This window comes from Cricetulus griseus, chromosome 5, assembly GCF_003668045.3.
Source record: "Cricetulus griseus strain 17A/GY chromosome 5, alternate assembly CriGri-PICRH-1.0, whole genome shotgun sequence".
Taxonomy (NCBI): Eukaryota; Metazoa; Chordata; class Mammalia; order Rodentia; family Cricetidae; genus Cricetulus; species Cricetulus griseus.
Genome location: NC_048598.1, coordinates 118,411,134 through 118,431,058, shown reverse-complemented (window position 1 = coordinate 118,431,058; position 19,925 = coordinate 118,411,134). Strand labels below are relative to the sequence as shown.

The 19,925-nt window shown below is 42.3% G+C and overlaps 1 protein-coding gene across 1 annotated transcript in view; it reads right to left on the bottom strand.

Annotated features, from left to right (window-relative positions):
* Tmed10 (transmembrane p24 trafficking protein 10) overlaps window positions 1–19,925 on the bottom strand; it is a 36,685-nt gene that overhangs the window by 9,546 nt on the left and 7,214 nt on the right. Inside the window, exons 2-3 of the mRNA XM_027418548.2 lie at window positions 9,391–9,502; window positions 4,870–4,943 (exon numbers count right to left, since the gene is read on the bottom strand). Coding sequence (XP_027274349.1) covers window positions 4,870–4,943; window positions 9,391–9,502 — 186 coding nt within the window. The remainder of the gene's footprint in view (window positions 1–4,869; window positions 4,944–9,390; window positions 9,503–19,925) is intronic.

Here is a 19,925-nt window from a genome sequence, read left to right as displayed (position 1 = left end):
TAGAGGAACAAGGCACTCATTTTATGAGTCCCTCATTTTACAGAAGAGGAAACTAAACATTCCATAGTCAGCCCTTTGGTGGTGGATTAAGATTAGCAACACCATGGTCTCTTGAATTGCTACCCAGGCTCGGGCATTTATTTAGCATTAAAACCGCAAAGCTTGGCTATTTAACCCAAGAATATTAATCCTGTAAATTTAGAAGCCTACAATCTCATTCTCCCCAATCCTACTTATCTGCAAGTGTTAATCATGAGGACTCTTCAGTCACTCTGTCCATGACAGCTTCTTTGGCTGGCACAATTAGCACTCATACACAGACACATTCACACATTGTTATTTGACTTGTATCTCATGCCTGAACTCAAGGAAATTACCTACTACACAGCACTGACCTCAGAGGAGACAACTTAGTACTGTGGCGCCCTAAGCAAGTGCTCTGTGGAGGAAGATCACTCTGCATCTTTTCTCCATACAGCCCACTGCCCAGAGAAAACCCTCCATCCTACAGCGTCTACCACGTTAATATGACTAGTCCATATTGCTTAGAGAAAGCTAAAAGCCATGTGGCCTTTCCCTGTCTAGGTACCTTCAGAGCATCAATAAATTAAGCTCTTCCTAAGCTGCATCCATGTCGGCCACTGTGATGATGAAATGGCACTGAGAAAAAACCGTTAACATTGAAGCAAACTAAGCAGAACAAATAAACTCAACTGCTTCAAGACCCATGTAAAAAGCTTCTGCACAAGCCAAATTCAAATTAATTTGTTACCTCCATGCCCCAGCTCAAAAAAACAAATCAGCTCCCAATATGCTCCAAAGACAAAACAATAAATGTGAGGGACATCTAGACTAACAAAAAGTAAAGATAAAGAACAAGACCCAAGGACCAATCTCCTGGCACCAGGGTAGGCACACGGATCATAAGCTCATTCCCAGCAGCTCACGGGGCCTCAGCCTGTCAGCGTCAAGTTCAGAGACATTAAGTAACTTCTCATGGTCTCACAGCTTAGTGGAATTGAGATGCGACCCAGTCTATCAGAGTACATTATTCATTCTGTAGGTTCTAGAAATTTTATGAAGAAATCAGATTACTACACTGGGAGCTCCTGAATTAAAAGTGAAGTGAAAGCAGGGTGTATAACCTATAATCCTAGGACTCAGGGTGTCAAGGCTGGAGAACTGCAGGCAGGAAAATGTGAAAGCTCTTATTTATTTCTGTTGTGATCATCTGACAGTCTCCAGGATGGGTGGGGGAAGGAGGTGAAACTCACATGCTGATCAACCTCGTTTCAGGGGCCTCACTCATGTCCTGTCCTGTAACCCAGGAGAGTCTGTGGACAGAAGCAGAATTCCTCTCTCCTGACAGCATTCAGAGAACTGAACACTCGGGAAGTCTTCATCTGTGGCTCTAACTGTGCTTTGGAGCATCTACTGATAGAATGACAGACTAATAGAACCTAGCTAAAACAGGACTTCCTTATGTTGAAAATGTGGACATCCACAGTAAAACGTACCACACACAGCTCAGGAGTTTGGACATTTATCATGGCTCTTTCTTGATGAAAAACTGCCTTTGCACAAGATGAATGAAAAAAAAAAGAAAGAAAAAGGAAAGGGAAGGACATGACTGCTCCTATGTATGATGCAGGAGAAAGCTGGCTGTGGTGATAGAGGCTGGCCATCCTAGTATCAAAGAGGCTGAGATTAAAGGGATTGACAGTTTGAGGTCAGCCTGGGGTGACATAGTCAGTTCCAGGCCAGCCTGGGCTACATGATGAGGCTCTGTGTCAAACAATAAGGCATTACTGAATTTTACAGGACAATACAGGATTTCAGAACTGAGTCCACATTCTGGAGATGCTGGATGTGAAGAAAAAGAACTATACTGCCTTCCTGATGCCAAACGGTCCAAATCCTTTTGGGATAAAGAGTCTCTATTATCTCCAAGGCTTAAAATTAAATGTCTCAAAATCGCTAAACATGCTCAATTAACTTGGTAACAAAATGTTTTTGTTATCTTTATCTCACCACAAGCATTATTAGCCCAGGACAAGTCACTGCTATTGCTAAGCAAGGTCCAGGTTGTCTAGTAGCCTAGCCATAGACTCAGAAAAGGACTGATTTTAGTCTGACATAGCTACTCTGCCTTTGCCTCCATCTGCTCTACCACTGGGAGCTGGGAGGGGGAAGTCATTAAAGACAGTAGTGGGGGAGAGTTTGTGGTTAGGAAGCAGAACCTTAGAGCTGTGTGGTAATCATTTGTGTAAAAAGCTTAGGACACACCAGACAGCCAAAGCAGGAAGCAGGGGAAGGAAGCCATGAAGTTCCTTTCCGCTAGGGATTCCCCTCTTATATTAAGCAGGGGGTCAAAAAGAGAAAACTCCTTTTCCAGTGTTAGGAACACCAAGATACCGGAAATGTCAGGAATTACAGGGATAATTCCTGTAATATGTGGCATACCATTCTTTTTAGGAAGATACAGCAATGCCAGTTGTTTGGGGGAGATTATGCTATGTCTCCAGTTTAACAGGGCTTGAGGTACCCTGTTACTTCACACATGTGCGCCTTGCTGATAGGACAAAGTTACAACAGGTTATCCAGCAGGAAGCCGAGAGTGATGTATGGGTGGGAACAGCAGCAGCGAAGCACTGAAAACACTGTACCTACTCTTGTGATACAACCCTCCGAGGCTCGGAGGTACCAAGGAAGAGGGGAACAGGAAGGATACAAGCTCTAGAGGACAGGTAGGAGCAGGGCTGTGAAATAGCCCTCCACATGTGACACGGCATCGCGCACACAAAGAACTCACAGCAGCTGCACAGATCTGAACAAGCCTGTGGAGCTGTTAATAGCTGCTGGGAGGGAGAGAAGAAGGGAGAGGGAGAGGGAGAGGGCGGGAGAGAGAGGGAGGGAGAGAGAGAGAGAGAGAGAGAGGGAGAGAGGGAGGGAAGGAGAGAGAGAGAGGGAGAGAGAAGAGAGAAGTGAGAGAGGAGAGGGAGGGAGGGAGTGGGAGGGAGGGAGGAGGAGAGGAGAGAGAGGGAGAGGAGAGAGGGGACGAGGGGGGGAGAGAGAGAGGAGAGAGAGAGAGAGAGAGAGAGAGAGAGAGAGAGAGAGAGAGAGAGAGAGAGAGAGAGAGCCATTGTTTTTTGGGAGTGTGGCCACTGTCAGGCCGCTTATGCCCCACACCCATGTATATGGACAGCACTCACTAGATTCAGTGGGCTATAAAAAAAGAAGACATAAAGGGGGCAGTGGTGGTGCACGTCTTTAATCCCAGCACTTGGCAGAGGCAGGCAGATCTCTATGAGTTCCAAGACACAGAGAAACCCTGTCTCAAAAAACAACAAAAAGGAAGTTAAGAGACATGTTTGGGAAGGTCTGGAGGGAACAAAGTGAGGAGAATAGGGATGGATGTGGTCAAAATACATTGTGTACATACATAAATTTCTCAAAGAATAAAAAATATTATGTAAAAATAGCCACATTTTGGTGGTAGTGCACACCTTTAATCCCAGAATGTGGCAGGCAGAGGCAGGCAGATCTCTGAGTTTGAGGCTAGCCTGGTTGGTCTACAGAGTGAATACCAGGACAAGCAGGGCTATACAGAGAAACCCTGTCTTGAAAAAACAAAAAAAACAAAACAAAACCGAAGGCCACAATTTTCTTAGTGTCTAATTTCACAATAGCAGTTTAAAAACATTACCTTATTTCAATATAATTATGATTCTTCAGAATCTTGGAAGACTTAAGATATCACTTTTAAACTCATCAAATAAGAGGCTCTCTCACTTTGATTTCTTTTAATTAAATGAGCCTGGAGATATAAGCAATTTAGTCTCTACTGGGAACTGTCTTTCAGTCGGTACTGTAATACTTGCTTGCTCTATCTACTGCTTTAAGTAACTCCAGTTTCACTCAATTGAACATGTGAACAGAAGAAAGAGGAAAACTCTGTGGACTTATAGTCATTATGCTACCACTTCCTGATGCACAAATGGCCAATCATTTTCTATCTGCTTCCATTCTAGGACAATTTCCTTCCAAAGTCTTACCAGAGCAATGTCTGCTCATCATTCCGAAAAATTCTTCTAAAACACTTTAAGCAACTTTTCTTTAGGATACCCCAAAACATCCATTTCTATTATTTCATAATATTTCCTGCCAGAATAAAATCTGTCTTTTTGTTGTGTTTTGTGTTTCTGAGACAGGGTCTTGTTATATAACCCAGACTGACCTACAACTGTGGTAATCCCTGTACCTCTGCCTCCCAAGTGCTGGGATCACCAGTGTTTGCCACAAGGGCCTCCTTCAAATTTCTAGTCATCACTACAGGCCCTTCTCTCTAGCAGCTTTTTGTACCACCCTGCCTTCCTTTTTTAGTCTGGAATTACTTTAATTAGAAGTTATTTTAACTAGAAGTGACTACTATTGCTTCTCAAAACCTACACAGCTATTTAAGACTAAATCGAACTGAATTTATGCCCTAAGATCTATAACTACCTACGGGTTTGGGAAGGGGAAGAAGGAATTTAAATCTTTTAAAATTTTGACTGAATTCCAGTTTTAAAGAATTGTTTGTATGTCTTCTGCCCCTAGAATGCTAATGGCATGACTGAACTCTGTACCATACCAACACACAGCCATATAGATAGCTGGTTCAGTCCACTGGCTATAATCACAGCCAGAATTATTGTTCAAGTCTGTTACTATAACCTTCTGCATCACTCGGATGGTAGCTGGTTGTCACATGACTGCTGAGAAAACCTCAAACTTCTGGGCATAGTGTAGCCCATTGGCCTGATTAGGTCACACAAACCTCACAGCCCTGAGTGTTACTCCCTCTTCATTTGTTGGAGTAATACATACCTCTTCATAATTTTTCGCCTCTACTCCATGCTTCATGTCTAGAATCACGAGTTGGTCAGGTATCCGCCCTGTTCCTGAGAGAGAAATCAAAAGACTCATTGTGCAGAATACTTAAAATTCCGGGAAATCACCCATCCACCCTCCCTCCTCCTAACCCTATCTCCTCAATAGAAGGAAACAGTCATAACTGCTCCCTGCCTCTCTGCAGCAGCCAAGTCCTGGCTTGGACTAAAATCACCAACACTGCAGACAAAGCTTCCATCTGTGTGGGGTGTTGGGAGCAAGCAGAACATGCTGCTGGCAAGGCAAACATCTCTGAGCAGGACACGAGAGACTGCAACTGGTACAGAGGGCAGACTAGAAAAAAAGAAAACAACCTTCCTGGACTAAGATACTCAAGTCACACCAGCAAGAAACTGAGTGTTGTGCACGTCAACAAGGAGTAGGCACCATTTCTACATCTCAAAAACAAGGCTCTGTCAAATTCCGACACAGTCAAGGCCTCTAAGGATTACAGGGTATGCTAAGTTAGATTACTTGGAACAAACCTCAGCATTGAAAACACAGGTCTTATCTAATCTAATATCCCTCTTTGTTTAAAACATTGAAGTAGGGCCAATTTTAATAAGTGAATAAAAAGTTTTAGGGATATCCCCTTAAGCCTTTGAGAGTTAGAAAAGCTCAAAAAAAAAAAGAAGAAAAGAAAAGAAAAAGAAAGAAAGAAAGAAAGAAAGAAAGAAAGAAAGAAAGAAAAGCTAAATTTATAGCATAACCCTCGAGATGTTTCTTAGAAGGAAATATCCATCTGGGGTAACAGGCCTAAACAATGCAGCAATCACAGTAGAAAATTAAACTGATATAGTGGCTCTTAAGACACTAAGCAGAAGAGGAAAGACTCAAAAACTCCAGAAAACTGGCCACAATTTCCTGGATTTTACCTATTTATAGAATAAAAAACTACTGGTATAAAGCCAGGCATGGTAGCACACACCTTCAATCCCATCACTTGGGAGGCAGAGGCAGGTGGATCTCTGTGAGTTCAAGACCAGCCTGGTCTACAGAGCAAGTTCCAGGACTGCCAGGGCTATACAGAGAAACCCTGTTTCGAAAAACAAAACAAAACAAAACAAACAAACAAAAGCAACAACATAAGAAAAACTGCCTACATGAAATTGGAAGCCTTAGGCAGATCTAGTGCCATTTAAGCAATGGGTTTCTTGATGTCATTAGTCACAGAGAATGGTACTATATCCTTTGCTGCCTGAGAGACAGATTTTTTGGAAACTGGCTGAAGTCAACTCAAACAGTACTGATGGAGAGCTCACTGGGAGCTAAAACTGTACTAGTGAGACTTTCCAAAGGTATAATCTCTGCCTTCAAATGACCTGATGATAACATAGGACAGAGGAACAGACAAACAAACATACATAAATTAAAAAAAATTAAACAAAGCCACATACACACACACACACACACACACACACACACACACACACACACACACACACACACACAGAGTCCACATCTGACCCCATACTCATGATTTGTCCTTTGTCTAGAACGTCTTGCTCCAGTCTCACCCTCAGATGCTTGCTAGCAGTTTAATGTCAGCCTAGAGCTTACTTCTCCTTTCCTCTCCTCCCTCCTTTGTTCCACAGCTAGGATTATCTGAGCTAAGGGTTTGGATTTAAATTTTTACAGTATTTCACATTTTAACCACAGGTGTTGAGTTCGTGCATGTGTGCGTGTACGTGTGCATGTGTGTAATCTGCCAGAAGTAGGTGTCAGATCCGCTGGAGCTGGAGTTACAAGTGGTCTTACACTACCTAATCTGGATGCTAGAAAATGAACTCAATTCCTCTGGGAGAGTGGCAAACACTTTCAACCAATAAGCTATTTCTCCAGTCCCCTTTCCCCCTTTAACATAGGGTCTCATGTAGCCCAGAGTAGCCTAGAACTCACAACATAGCTACTAAATCTGACTGATTCTCCTATCTTCACTTCCCAAGCACTGGGATTATAGACATGAGCCATACATGCATGGCTGAGTGTGTTAAAAGACAATAAAAAACAACTTTGGAATAGACTAGAAAGATCGACTTGCAAGCAAAAAAAAACAAAAAGAAAAACAGACTGTATAGGTGATATTAAGATGCTGTGCAAACACAAAGACCTGAGTTCAATCCCCAGAACCATGTAAAATCCAGACATGGTAGTACATGTCTGTAATTCTAGTGCTCCCATGGCATGAAACTGAAGGCCACGATAAGAGAACCCTTAGGAGCTCCCAGCCTGCTATACTCAGCAACAAACAAGGTGGACAGTGAGAACCAAGACCGGCAGTGGGTTGTCTGCTGACCACATATGTGCTTTGGTGTGCAAGGGCCTGCACTCACACATACAAACACTAAGAGGCATGTAAGAATGTGTGCATGTGAAAGCACTCATACACACACACCATACACTCATACAAAAAAATTTTAAACATTAAAAAAAAAACCCCACAAACTCAAAAGACTAAGACAGCCATGGGTGTCTTCTGAATATTAAATCAACACGTCTACAATCAAGGCAGCCTCTTTGCCCACTCCTATGTGAACTCTCACGAGAGTGACACTGTCCACAGACGTGGTATAAATGTGCTTTCCTTCCTCATTTAGAGGGACATGAGGCAGACAAGAGTGTAGCTCTTGCACAGGGCCTGGGCTTAGTTCCCAGCGTCCACACAACATTCCACAACCATTTTAACCCCAAATCCCAGAGGCCTGGGCTTAGTTCCCAGCATCCACACGACATTTCATAACCATCTTAACCCAAAATCCCAGAGGATCCTATGACCTTCTGAGGCAACAGGCATGCATTCAGTGCACATACATGTAAAATGAAGTCTATAAGTAAATAAAGAAAACAGACAAACCCAAGAGAGTGATGTCCTGGTTAAGTGTCTTGTTAACCTGACACAATCTTGATTCATTGGAAAGAAAGCTCAGCTGAGAAAATGCCTTCATCAGATGGCCTATGTGTAAGTCTGTGGGGTATTTTCTTGACTGATGACTGATGTAGGAGGGCACACTGAGGGTGGTACCATCTCTGGGCCAGTGGTCCTGGGTGTTATAAGAAAGCAGGCTGAACAAGCCATGGCGAGCCAGCCAGGATAAGCAGTGTTCCTTTCATGGCTTCCGCTCCTTTTACAATGTACTGTAAGTTGTGAATGAAATAACCCTTTTCTCCTCAAGGTGGTTCTGGTTAGTATTTTCTCAAAGCAGTAGAAAGCGAATGAAGTTAGGTGGTTATAGCTCACTGGTAGAGACGTTGCCTTTGATGCCCAAGGCCTGAGTTCCATCCCTAACACTGGGGGTGGCAGGAATCGTGGCACACACTTATCATGCCTGTACTTAGGAGGCTAAGGCAGAAGGATCAAGACCAGCCTGAGCCACATAGTGAAGTAAACTTAAATAGTTCTCAGTCTTGTTTGTCAAGTGATCACATCCCCCGTTCCTGGTCTAGGAATGTATTTCTATGACAGAGAACCACCCAGCAAGTGCAAAACCTTGCATGCAATCTCCACTATGGTAAAGAACATACAACAACCCTTCACCCTTTCTCTCCTGTCTTTCTTGTTTTTAATTTTTTTCTTTTATATTTTTAAAGATGCTCTCATACCTACCATAGCCCAGGATAACCTCAAACTCACAGTATCCTGTGGTCTCAGTTTCTTGAGTGCTGGAATTGTAGGTGCAAGTTACTATACCTGGTTCTTGAGTATTCTCTGTCTACCAAAATCTTCCATTTTTGTGTGTCATCGAGTATAACATTATTTAATTGGGCATTTCCAAGCCCAATTAAAACCACAAAACCATGGGCCTCTGGCTGATCTGAGTATAAGCTATCCAGTTTCTTGTTAGAATAGCTATCCTATTTCCTTAGCTGATCTGAAGGCCTTAAATGATCTTTAAAGTTTGGAGAAAAGAAAGGAAGGAAGGAAGGAAGGAAGGAAGGAAGGAAGGAAGGAAGGAAGGAAGGAAAGGAGGACGGACCTTTCTAGTGATATCTCTCTCTTCATCTGTCTGGCAAATAGTCTATTTTTTTTTCTTTTTCCAGATTTTGGTAAAGAAGATTTAGGGTCAAAGCAAAACTACATGGAAAAGACTTAGTTTCCTTCAGCTCCAGAGGACTTATTACACAGGCCAGTCTTCCCCATTCCCAGCATCTGCTATGGGAGTGATCAGTAGATGATAACCTACACTGATACATTATCATCCATAGCACATAAGGCAGTAGAACAAATGTACCAATATACACATCATTAGAGTACCAGACAGGAGGTCCCACTGCCCTAAAAATCCTCTGTGCTCTATTTGTTCAACCTTTAATTCCATCCAGACAATTTTTTAAAAGATGTATCAAAGGCTACAAGGCATTGGGTCTCTGTACTAGAATAAACAAGAACCAAATGAAACTAGAAATCAATCCTGCCGAGTTGGAGAGGAGGCTTAAGCAAGGACAACCCTGCTTACTTACCCTTGCTCTCAAAACACACTTCAAACATGTCATAGTCTTCCGTGGTGAAAGCAAATTTCCCCTTAGTTGCATCTTCCTTGGCATACAGAATATGGCCCGCAGAATCTGTGATCTAAAGAAGAAATAAAGAATAGTTACTTAGTGAAGAACCCCGAGGAAGGGTAACTGCAGAAACTGGGGAGACAGATAATATAAAAAGAGAGCCAGGGGTTGGGGAAGTTGCTCAGCTGAAGAGCAATGCATAAAACCCTGGGCTTGATTCCCCAGCACCAAATAAAAACTGAGTGTGGCAATGCACACTAGCAATCCCAACACTGTTCAAGTGGAGGGAGGAAGGTCAGAAGTTCAAGGTCATCCTTAATTATACAGAGAATTCAAGACCAGCCAAGTCTATATGAGACCTTGCCTAAAAAACCAAACTAAAAAGACAAGGGAGAGCTGGAGAGATGGCATGTGCTTCTTTCTGCACCCATGTCCAGTGCCTAACAACCACCTGTAACTTCAGCTACTGGGAATCTGCTGCCTCCAGCCTTTTAGGGCATCTGAACTCATGTGTATATACCCACACACAGGCACCATATACACAAAACTAAAATTAATAAAGGGTTTTGAAAGAGAGAAGAATTGAACTAAAAAATAAAACATCCTGCAAGCGTGATAGTGAAACTAGGTGTGGTGGCACACGCCTTTAATCCCAGCACTCGGGAGGCAGAGGCAAGTGGATCTCAGGATAAAACAGCCCAAATAACAGTGAAAGTTTGTTCATTCAAATAGGTTAAACACCTTTCTTTTATTTTCTTTCAGATTATTTTATGTATATGAGTTTTGCCTGCATATGTATATATATACCACGTGTGTGCCTGATGCCGTGTTAGGTCTAAAGCCCTCCATGTCTAAAAATGAGCTCAAGCTGGGCTACAACTCAAGCCAGGGGTTAGATACAAGCCAGCATTACTCAGGATCTTGTGAAAAGGATTTTCCAGGGTTTCTATCCCCCCAAAGAGGCAACTCTTATAATCCATATGATCTGTCCACCCCATGCTCTCTCGAAGACAGCCCTGGGTATGTCCAGTTTGTTGCTCTTTCTCTCTGCTCTGGACCCTTGCAGACACCTCTGGATATTTTTCTAAATCACAATAAAAGCCTCCCCCCTAATGGAGTGGTCATGGTGTGGTTTCTTTACTGTGCCCCTTGGGATATACCAGTAGGTCAGAAGAGGGCAATGGATCCCCGGGAACTGAAGCCAGGTAGATGCTAGGAACCAAATCCAGGTCCAGTGCTCTTAACTGCTGAGCTCTCTTTCTAATTCCTAAAATCTGTTTTTAAAATTTTTAATATTCATTTGTTTTATTTTGTATATGTGTCTGTGTTTATGTATGAGCACATGCGGAGGTCAGAAGACAACTTAGGAGACTCAGCTTTCTCCTTCCCCATGTGAGTCCCAGGTATCTAACTTGGATTGTCAGGGTGAGCCATCTTACTGGCCCTAAAATCTATTGACCGTATAGGACTGATCCAGCCAATGCTTTAAGTTATACAGACTTTATTGTCAAAAACTCACATTATAGAACATAGACTTATGTATTCCTTAAAGAGGGAAATAAAAAAAGAAAGATACAATAAAACATATTTCTTATATAAAATAAATCTCGACATGGCAAGGTTGGAGAGGGTGAGAATAGACAGGACACTTGATTACAAAAAGGAAAAGCCATGTATACCCACGATCTATTTCCACAAACTTCATGTTAATTATGTTGGTGGAGGGCTAGAGAGAAGGCTCAGAGCTTAAGAGCATATACCGCTCTTACAGAGGATGTTAAGTTAGGTTTCCAGCACTCAGTCAGATGGCTCACAACTATCTATAACTGCAGCTCAAGGGAGTTCTTATGCCTTTCTCCTCCTCAGGCACCTGAGCATGAACACGAACACACACACACAAACATTCATATTTCTCTCTCATACACACAAACAAAAATAAAAAAAAAAAACCTAAACATAGAGGATAAGCCTAACTTTTTCTTCAAAAAGACATGTTTAACATTCACAAATGATGGCTTGTTTATCAGTGGGTCACAGCAGTCCTCATTATTTTTAACTGCTCCATTATCAAGGATAACCTACAAGAACAGATGAAGGGCACACTGTGTAAGTGGCCTCATATAAAGCAAGGGGACAATGCAGCAATTTAAGGGATAAAATCCCAGGCTAAAAGCACATATTCACTCATCACTTAAAAGAGGAAGCTACTTTGCAATGTGAAACACAAAAGTAGTAGCTTCTTTACCTTAAACTTGACATGCTAATGTCATTTGTTAAAAAACGAGATAGATGAAAAAAAAATGTTTTAAGGTAGTCTCCCCATGTAGCCCTGGAACTCACCAGGCTGGCCTTGAAATCACAGAGATCTGCCAGCCTCTGCATGCTAAAATTAATTAAGTCATGTACCACTGTGCCCAGTCTAGAAGTGAAAATGTAAAAGTAAAATTGAGTAGCACACATTCCGACCTTTTTGTTGTTTTAAGACAAGGCTCGTGTAGCCTAGGCTGTGTCCCTGAATTTGTTATGTAGCAGATAACTTTCAATTCTTCATCCTCCTGCCTCTTCATCCCAGGAGCACTGAGACTGTAGGCATTTAGCTCATGTACACAGCCTATTTATGTACATGTTCACATAAGTACTCATGCCATTTACTTACTTATTAATGTGTTTAGTATGTTGTAAAAGTTCAACATATGTAACCCAGCTATACAGATCAGGGAAGTGTTGAACTCCCAGAGATCCACTGCCTCTGTCTCCAGAGTATTGGGATTAAAGGCATGTGCTTCCATACCTGGCCCAACACATTCTTCATATTTGTAGAATGGATACATTAAAATACCTTAATTATTTAGCTGGGTGTAGTGGGGCACACATTCAATCCCAGCACTGGGAGAGACAGGCAGATCTCTGAGTTCAAGATCAGCTTGATCTACATAGTGAGTTCTAGGTCAGTCAGGACTATATAGAGACCCTGTCTCAAAAAAAAAAAAAAAAAAAAAATTTTTTTTTCAATGTGTATGAGTGTTTTGCCTGCATGTATGTCTGTGTACCATGTGCACGCCTAGTGCCTACAAAGCCAGAAGACAGTGTCAGATCCCCTAGAAGTAGAGTTATAGACATATGTGAACTGCCAATTTGGTTCTGGGAATTGAACCCAGGTCCCATGGAAGAGCATTAGTGCTCTTAAGTGCTGAGATGACTCTCCAGCCCAACTACTTTACTTCTTAAGTAGCTGGTGTTTTACTATAAGGAAAAGTATAGCAAATCCAGATCCAAAGTACATCAACTTGTCCAGCAGCCACCACTGTTCTCCACTGAAGAGCGCCAAGCCTTCTCAGGGCCTTTCCCACAGCAGCCCTGACAGCTCCTAGGGACTGCAGAGACTTCCAGCTCGCAGGTACACTGCTCTGACAAGGTGCTGCTGAAGCTCCAAAAGGGTTCCAAGACAGCAAGGAATGTATGCAATGATTGAAAATGCTTATATAAATATTTACACTTAAATACACAAATATATTAATACTTCCTTTGGTTCCACCATACATGGAAGTAGAAGCACTTTTTGTTTTGTTGTTGGTTTGAGACAGTGTCTCCCCATTATGAAGTCTTGGCCATTCCAGAACTCACTACATAGACCAGGCTAACCTCAAACTCACAGATATGTACTACCATGTACCACTGGCTAAGTAGAAGTACATTTTAAGAGTAGTTAATTCTGAAAGGTAGGACTTCCTATTTACACACACACACCCCGTTTTGTTATATATATTTACTTATATATTTCAAGAAGGACAGGAGCCATACCACACATGTGGAAGTAAGAGGGTGACTTAAGAAAGCTGACTGTCTCCACCATGAGGATTCTGGGAATTGAACTCAAATCAGCCTTTTTTTTTTTTTTTTTTTTTTTTTTTTTAATAGCCCTTCTATTTTCTTAATTTTCTACACTGGCATATGTTACTTAGCAAGAAAAACAATAAAGCTATTTTGTTTTGGAAAAATAATAACTAAGGAAAGTTAACTTATTAGACAAATTTAAAAGGGTGTGTTAATAAAACTCCCAAGTTCTCTAATAACATTGGTTAATATTAGTTCAGTGTTTCTGCCTTTCACTCATCCATTAACCTGGGAGCCAGCTGAAATCCTGAGATCTGTGGTCACTGGGTAAGTGAGGGAAAGGTTATTTATCTATTCCCTTTTGCCATTTCAGTTTTGCATTTCTGTGATGATCAATGATGATAGACACCTTTTTGTGTACCTGTTGGCTTTTGGCATGAAGTGATGAAATAATCTAATTAACTAGGTTAATGAAAGCACCAACATCGTATATACAACTTCTGTTTATCAATTACACCAAAACTGAAGCTGAAAGCAAGACGCAGAGAAAGGACAGGTGGAATGCACTGCAGAGAACCACTGCTGCAGGGGCACAGGGCTGTGGAGCGCACGGTAGCCCTGGGAGAATGAGCTGAAGGATGAACAGCAACCACGGGAAGAAGAGAGGTAAGAGCTTCCAGCGACTGACAGTCCTCTCGAATGGGCCACAGCACTGCTCATCTGCATTCACACCTGAGGCATCAGTAGGTAGCCCAGGGGTCATGAGCTCAGCAAAGGAACACTTGGCCCTGAAGATTCCTTAAAGTCTCTGTGCACGGGATACTTTTCCTAAATAATCAATTAAGGAGAAAAGCAAGCAAGCAAAATGGTCTGGCAACTTCCCAAATCCCAAACTAATGTAGCCAGTGTGGTGCCACACTTCCTTTTTTCACAATCAGCCCACCCACTAAACACTCACTTTCCTACTGCCAGCCTCTCAAAAGCACACTGACATCTCTTAAGGAAAGTTCAAAATGGCAGACTGAAGGGACGGCTCTGTGGTTTGGAGCACTTGTTGCTTTTGCAGAGGACCTGGGTTTGATTCCTAGCACCCAAATGTGAGCTCACAGCCATCCATAACTCCAGTTCCAGAGGATATGACATGCTCTTCTGACCTCCTTAGGTACCATGCACACATGTGATACAGCATACATGCATTTAGGCAAAACATTCATACATATAAAATAAATCTGAAAAAAAAATTAAAAAGGTAGGAACACAGCTGATGTGAAAACTCCAATTTGATTAATCTCCTATGAATGGTGTCTCAAACAACACAGAATGTTTCTAGGGTGAATCTAGGTAAAAGAGATTTCACTATTGCTTCTGCCACTAGTCTAATTCTAAAGGGAGTATACCTGCAGGTTGTTCACATGTGTTTAATCGTAAGAGAACCAGTAGAGGACAACAGCTTACAGCAGTGAACAATCAGATTTCATCTTCTCCACACTCACACAAGGAAGGGGACCCAGTCACCGCTTAGACAAACAACTCAATTTAACAGCATTTATGAGAGCCAGCACACATTTGCCCAACCACCTTATTTCCTAGAAGAGACATTATGATCACTTTAATTTTCTCCTAAAATATTAAAAGTGTCCTTCAATGATTTTTTTTTAATTTAATGAAAGGAGCCTTTCCAGATTATAAAAGTACTTAAATGCAGGCCATAAACTCTTATTGAAGCATTGGTAACAATGCTGCACAGAGTGATTTGCAACATAAATCAAGAACTCAGCTGTGTTCCTCTAAAGGCCTCCACAACAATTCATACCTCCAACTGGTACTTCTAATTGACCCCCTCTACACTGTGCTGAGAAACTACAGTCATAGAAGGACTACTTGTTCTGTCTGTTCAATGACATCTGAAAAAAACCATTAGAGGTTAAGTTCATTCTAGGGCAAAGATGCAACTGTATTACTAGAGGGCTGAATGAAGAACCCACCTTTTAAAAACATTTTTAAATTTAATTTTATATGCATGAGTATTCTGCCTGCATGTATGTACGTGTAACACATGTGCCTAGAGGCCAAAAGACATTATATATTCCGAAACTGGAGCTACAGATGGAGTTACCTTGGGGCTGCTGGGACCGAACCCAGAACCTCTGCAAGAGAAACAAAGAACTTGAATTGTACAGCCATCTCTCCAGCCCCCAATCTAGAGAGGTCTCAGCTTACAGAAAGTACTAGAAACCAGAATTGTTAAACACACAGCCTTTTATCTTCAAAGGGAGGAAACGGTGCCTGTTCACCTGGGAGGCTGGAGTGGATGCTGTCTAACAACCTGATCTTTTGCTATTCTATAGTGCCAGCCTTCACCCAAATCCCCCAGATGCCCAGCAATCCTCTCAGTCAATAGAACACATCTATACGCTATTACAAACCCTTCCTCCCTAAGCCCTTATCCTGAACACTGTTATCAATCAACAAAATTCACTCCTACAGTCAAGGTCACAGGTGTTTGGTTAAAGGAATATAGCCAGTCCCAAAGTTTTGTTGTGTTAACTGTCACATGGAAAGCTTTCCCCAAAGTTTCACTGTGTTTAAATGTCTAAGGAAAATAAAACACTTGGTCAGACTCCAGAAGCATTTGACCCAGCACTAGCTAAGTCGTGCTGACCAGAGTTTCATTTTACGAGGATCATTTCCCTGGCAGCTGTGACGCTTGCAAGGACCCCTACACCAACCCCCAACCCACTGCCTTTCATCAGCATGACATAATGTGCAAGGAGACTTAGAGCTCCTTTGGACATCATGATTTGATCCTCATCACTCAAGCTAACCCAACCATGTGAGAGTAGTTATTGGATTCTTAGGAATCCAAGCAATTGAGCTTTCAGGTTAGACTAACTCACTCGAACTGCTGGGCATTCTAACATCTTAATATTTTCCTAAAAACCAGTAAGATTTCTATCAATTATAAATAGCTGCACTTATTTAACAGCAAAGCTATTAGACTTACAAAGAAAAAAAAAATCACATCCCCTAACCCTAACATCATTATATAAACCAGCAGGTGATAAATTAAAGAATAGGAAACTGGGCCAAACTCAGGGATTAATCAGAGCCCACAAAGCCTATGGGCTGAAATGATGAATTAATTTATTTATTGGTTTCCAGGTAAGGTTTTGCCTTGTAGCACTGGGTAGCCTGGAATTTGTGGTAACCCTCTGCCTCAGTCCCAAGAGCTAGGATTGCAGTCCAAGCAAATGATATTGCTTTTTGTCTTGTTTGTTATTGTTTTGGTTTTTCAAGACAGGTGTCTCTGTGTAGCTCTGGCTGCCCTGGAACTCCCTCTATAGACCAGACTGGCCTTGAATTTAGAAATCTGCCTGCCTTTTTCTCCCTAGTGCTGGCATTAAAGTTGTGCACCACTAAGCCAGGCACAAATGTGTTCTTTAACTTTCCTTTAATTACCAAATTTTGATTACAGCTGGGCTGGAACTCAACAGGCATCAAACTTGGATAATCTCACTATGGGATCCTACTCCTGAAGCGTACTCCCTGGAGATGGGATTACAGCCACAAATCACCCTGCCTGGCTAAACAACAAAAATACTTGTAGTAATTAATCACAGAGTTCTCTGGTTAAACAAAGGTAATATTAAGCTCTAAAATTCATCCATAAATGACATCATGGAATAGGAAGCAATAAAATTTTGTTTCTAGGTAACAGTTTCTAATGAAAAGCAAACCAAAATTCACGACTTGAAAAGAGAGGAAAAGGTGTTAATTGTATAAGCAGAGTAGTTGATGTCAAGATTGTGAATACTCACACTGAAACTGTCAACTAAGTGAGAAAATGGGTCATGGGGGAGATAAACTCATCTAGAATTCTATCTTGGATTAGTCTAAGCAGTGGCGAGGAGCAGGTTCTTGAGTTGGTCTTGAGGCCCACCTGCTGACCAATTCCATAACTAAACACTCAAGACAACACCCTGCCAGAATGCAGAAGGAGCTCTAAGTAGCTCAGGTCAAAAAAGCACTTCAGAATAAAATAGAACAGTGTGTATGTGGAGGAAGGAGCAAGTATTTCAAGAGCCTGGGGTCTGTATGGTACTTTTGACCTTAAGTCTGCTTGAAATGGAAACGAAAAGACTGGAAGAAAAGCAAGCTGAGCTATATATGATTTGTTTATAGTGATGAAAGCCTACAAATTTATCTCCGGGGCAATTTTCCTGGAACTGAGCATGAACCATTTATCAGGAAGGCCCCTGTCATTTTCAACCACAGCCTGCTAAAGACACAAATAGAGTGAGTTCATGTGGGTGCTCATAGTGACCTGACCCTTTCTCTGTATTGCTGATGGCCTGATTTCATACAGCACTGCACCAGGACCTAGAGGAACCTGAGTGTTCCCAGGCCCTGGCTCTCTACCTGGCCCTGAACCACGGACCCTCTTCTCCAGCCCACCCCACTCCTGCCCACAGAACACCAGCCTGGCTCTAAAACTGCAAGGGTGGGACTATTTGTCCACCTGTTGCTACAATTGTTGGGAGGAGGCATCAGAAACAAAAACAAAAACAAACAAACAAAAAAAGACTTACTAACAATATTATCTCTATTCTAACCACAGACAATCCAATAAACAAAAACAGGGTTCCCTGGAGAAATGGGGAACCTGGACTCTAGGACCATTCAGAAAATACACATGATCCTAACATCTTACAGTGCCAGACAGTGAGGAAGCCCTCAAAAACAAACCCCGAGGACGGGAGTGTGTCAAAGAGACAAGCCCAAGGAAAGTGTTCTGAACAGCCAAGTGGGAAACAATCTGGGAAACCTGATAAAGTGGAAATGGATTGTGATCTGAAGAATACAGTGTCTATGAATCCACCAGTACTGCACGGCTGAACAACTGAGGGAGAAGAGGCAAGCCTCTTTCAGCAGACTGGTACCACACCCTCAAGGAAGCGAATTGAACTCCCCTCCTTAAGTGTGGGCTGACTGCACTAAATGACTTCACCTCAAAGAGCACAGCATAAAGAATAGCTACCGTGGAGAAGCCTCACAAACACTAATTCAGCCAATGATGTGACAATGTGACAAGTCATGTTGATAGGTGTTAAGAATGACATTTAACCTTTGTAGTCCCCCCACACACCCAGTTTCATCATGAGAAAATCATCAGACAAAAGAGTCACCCTAGGGGCTGGAAAGATGGCTCAGCAGTTAAGAGTACTGGCTGCTCTTCCAAAGCACCCAGGTTGGATTCTCGGCACCCACACAGTGGCTAACAACAAAATCTAACTCTAGTTCAGGGGATCCAACACCCTCTTCTGGTCTTGGTAGGCAGCAGGCTTGCACATGGTGCACAGACATGTATACAAGCAACACACACATAAAATAATTTTACATATGTTTTATTGCCCCCCCCCCCACCAAGACAGGGTTTCTCTATGTAACAGCCCTGGCTGTCCTGGAACTCAGATTTGTAGACCAGGCTGGCTTTGAACTCACAGAGATCCACTTGCCTCTGCCTTCCAAGTGCTGTTAAAATTTGTTTAAAATAAATTTAACAGAAATGTGAAGATGTAACTCCCTATAAGTTGGCCCTTATCTTCACTCTTATCCTCTTAGGTTCTGGTTAGTCCAATGGAATACTGAGTAAATGACTTTAAGGACAATCACCAACCTTGTAGGTCCCTCCTATAAGCTCTAGTACAGAATAAAAATACTTTCAACAAAGATAACCTCCTTCCTTTCTTTGAGACAATACAGGATGTTAGTTAAGATGAAAGGTTATGGCTGGAGAGATGGCTCAGCGGTTAGGAAGGAGCACTTGTTGCTCTTGCAGAACACCCAGTTCAACCCCCAAGATCTGCTTGATGGCTCAAAATCATCAGTGACACCAGTCTCAGGGGATCCAAGGTCTCCTTCCGGACCAGACATGAATGTGGTACACAGATACACATGCAAACAAAACACCCATTCATGTAAAATAATAATTTTTTAAAAGCTGTGAGGTTCTAAGCTGGGCATGGTAGTGCATGTCAACAATCTCAGCGCTTGGGCAGAGGCAGAGGCAGAGGGTCAGGAGGATTCCACAGAGTTCATGGCCAGCTGGGCTATGAGACCCAGACTCAAACAAACAAACAACAAAACAAAGGGTAGAAACATGATGGAAGGTTCTAGTGGCCTAAGCTTAAATCACAGCTACAACACTTACTGGCTGTAAACTTTGACAAGGCATGCCTTACTCACAATGTAAGGACAGTTGTGCATACTCCATAAGATCACTGAAGAGGGTCAAGGCCTGGAAGAGTGCCTGTCACAAGCACTCAATAGAATGTTATTGTCTGCTAGTCCTAACTCAGCACTCCCTAAACCGTCAGGCTGTCCTCATTCTTCTCACAAACTGTGTTAAGAGACGGCAGGCAGGGCAGTATGCTGTGCTAACGCAACCCAAGGACACCGGGGCCCAGATGGTCACTGCATGGGGATAGAGGGCGACAACGGGATCCATCTTCAGGGGAACAGTGGGATCCTTAGAAACTGCAGGGTCCAAAGCCTGGCAAAGCAGAAAGGAGAGCCAATGAGCTGGCTAGTGTTTTGTGACACAATGCGACACAACCTAGAGTCATTTTAAGAAGTGGGAACCTCAATTGAGAAAATTT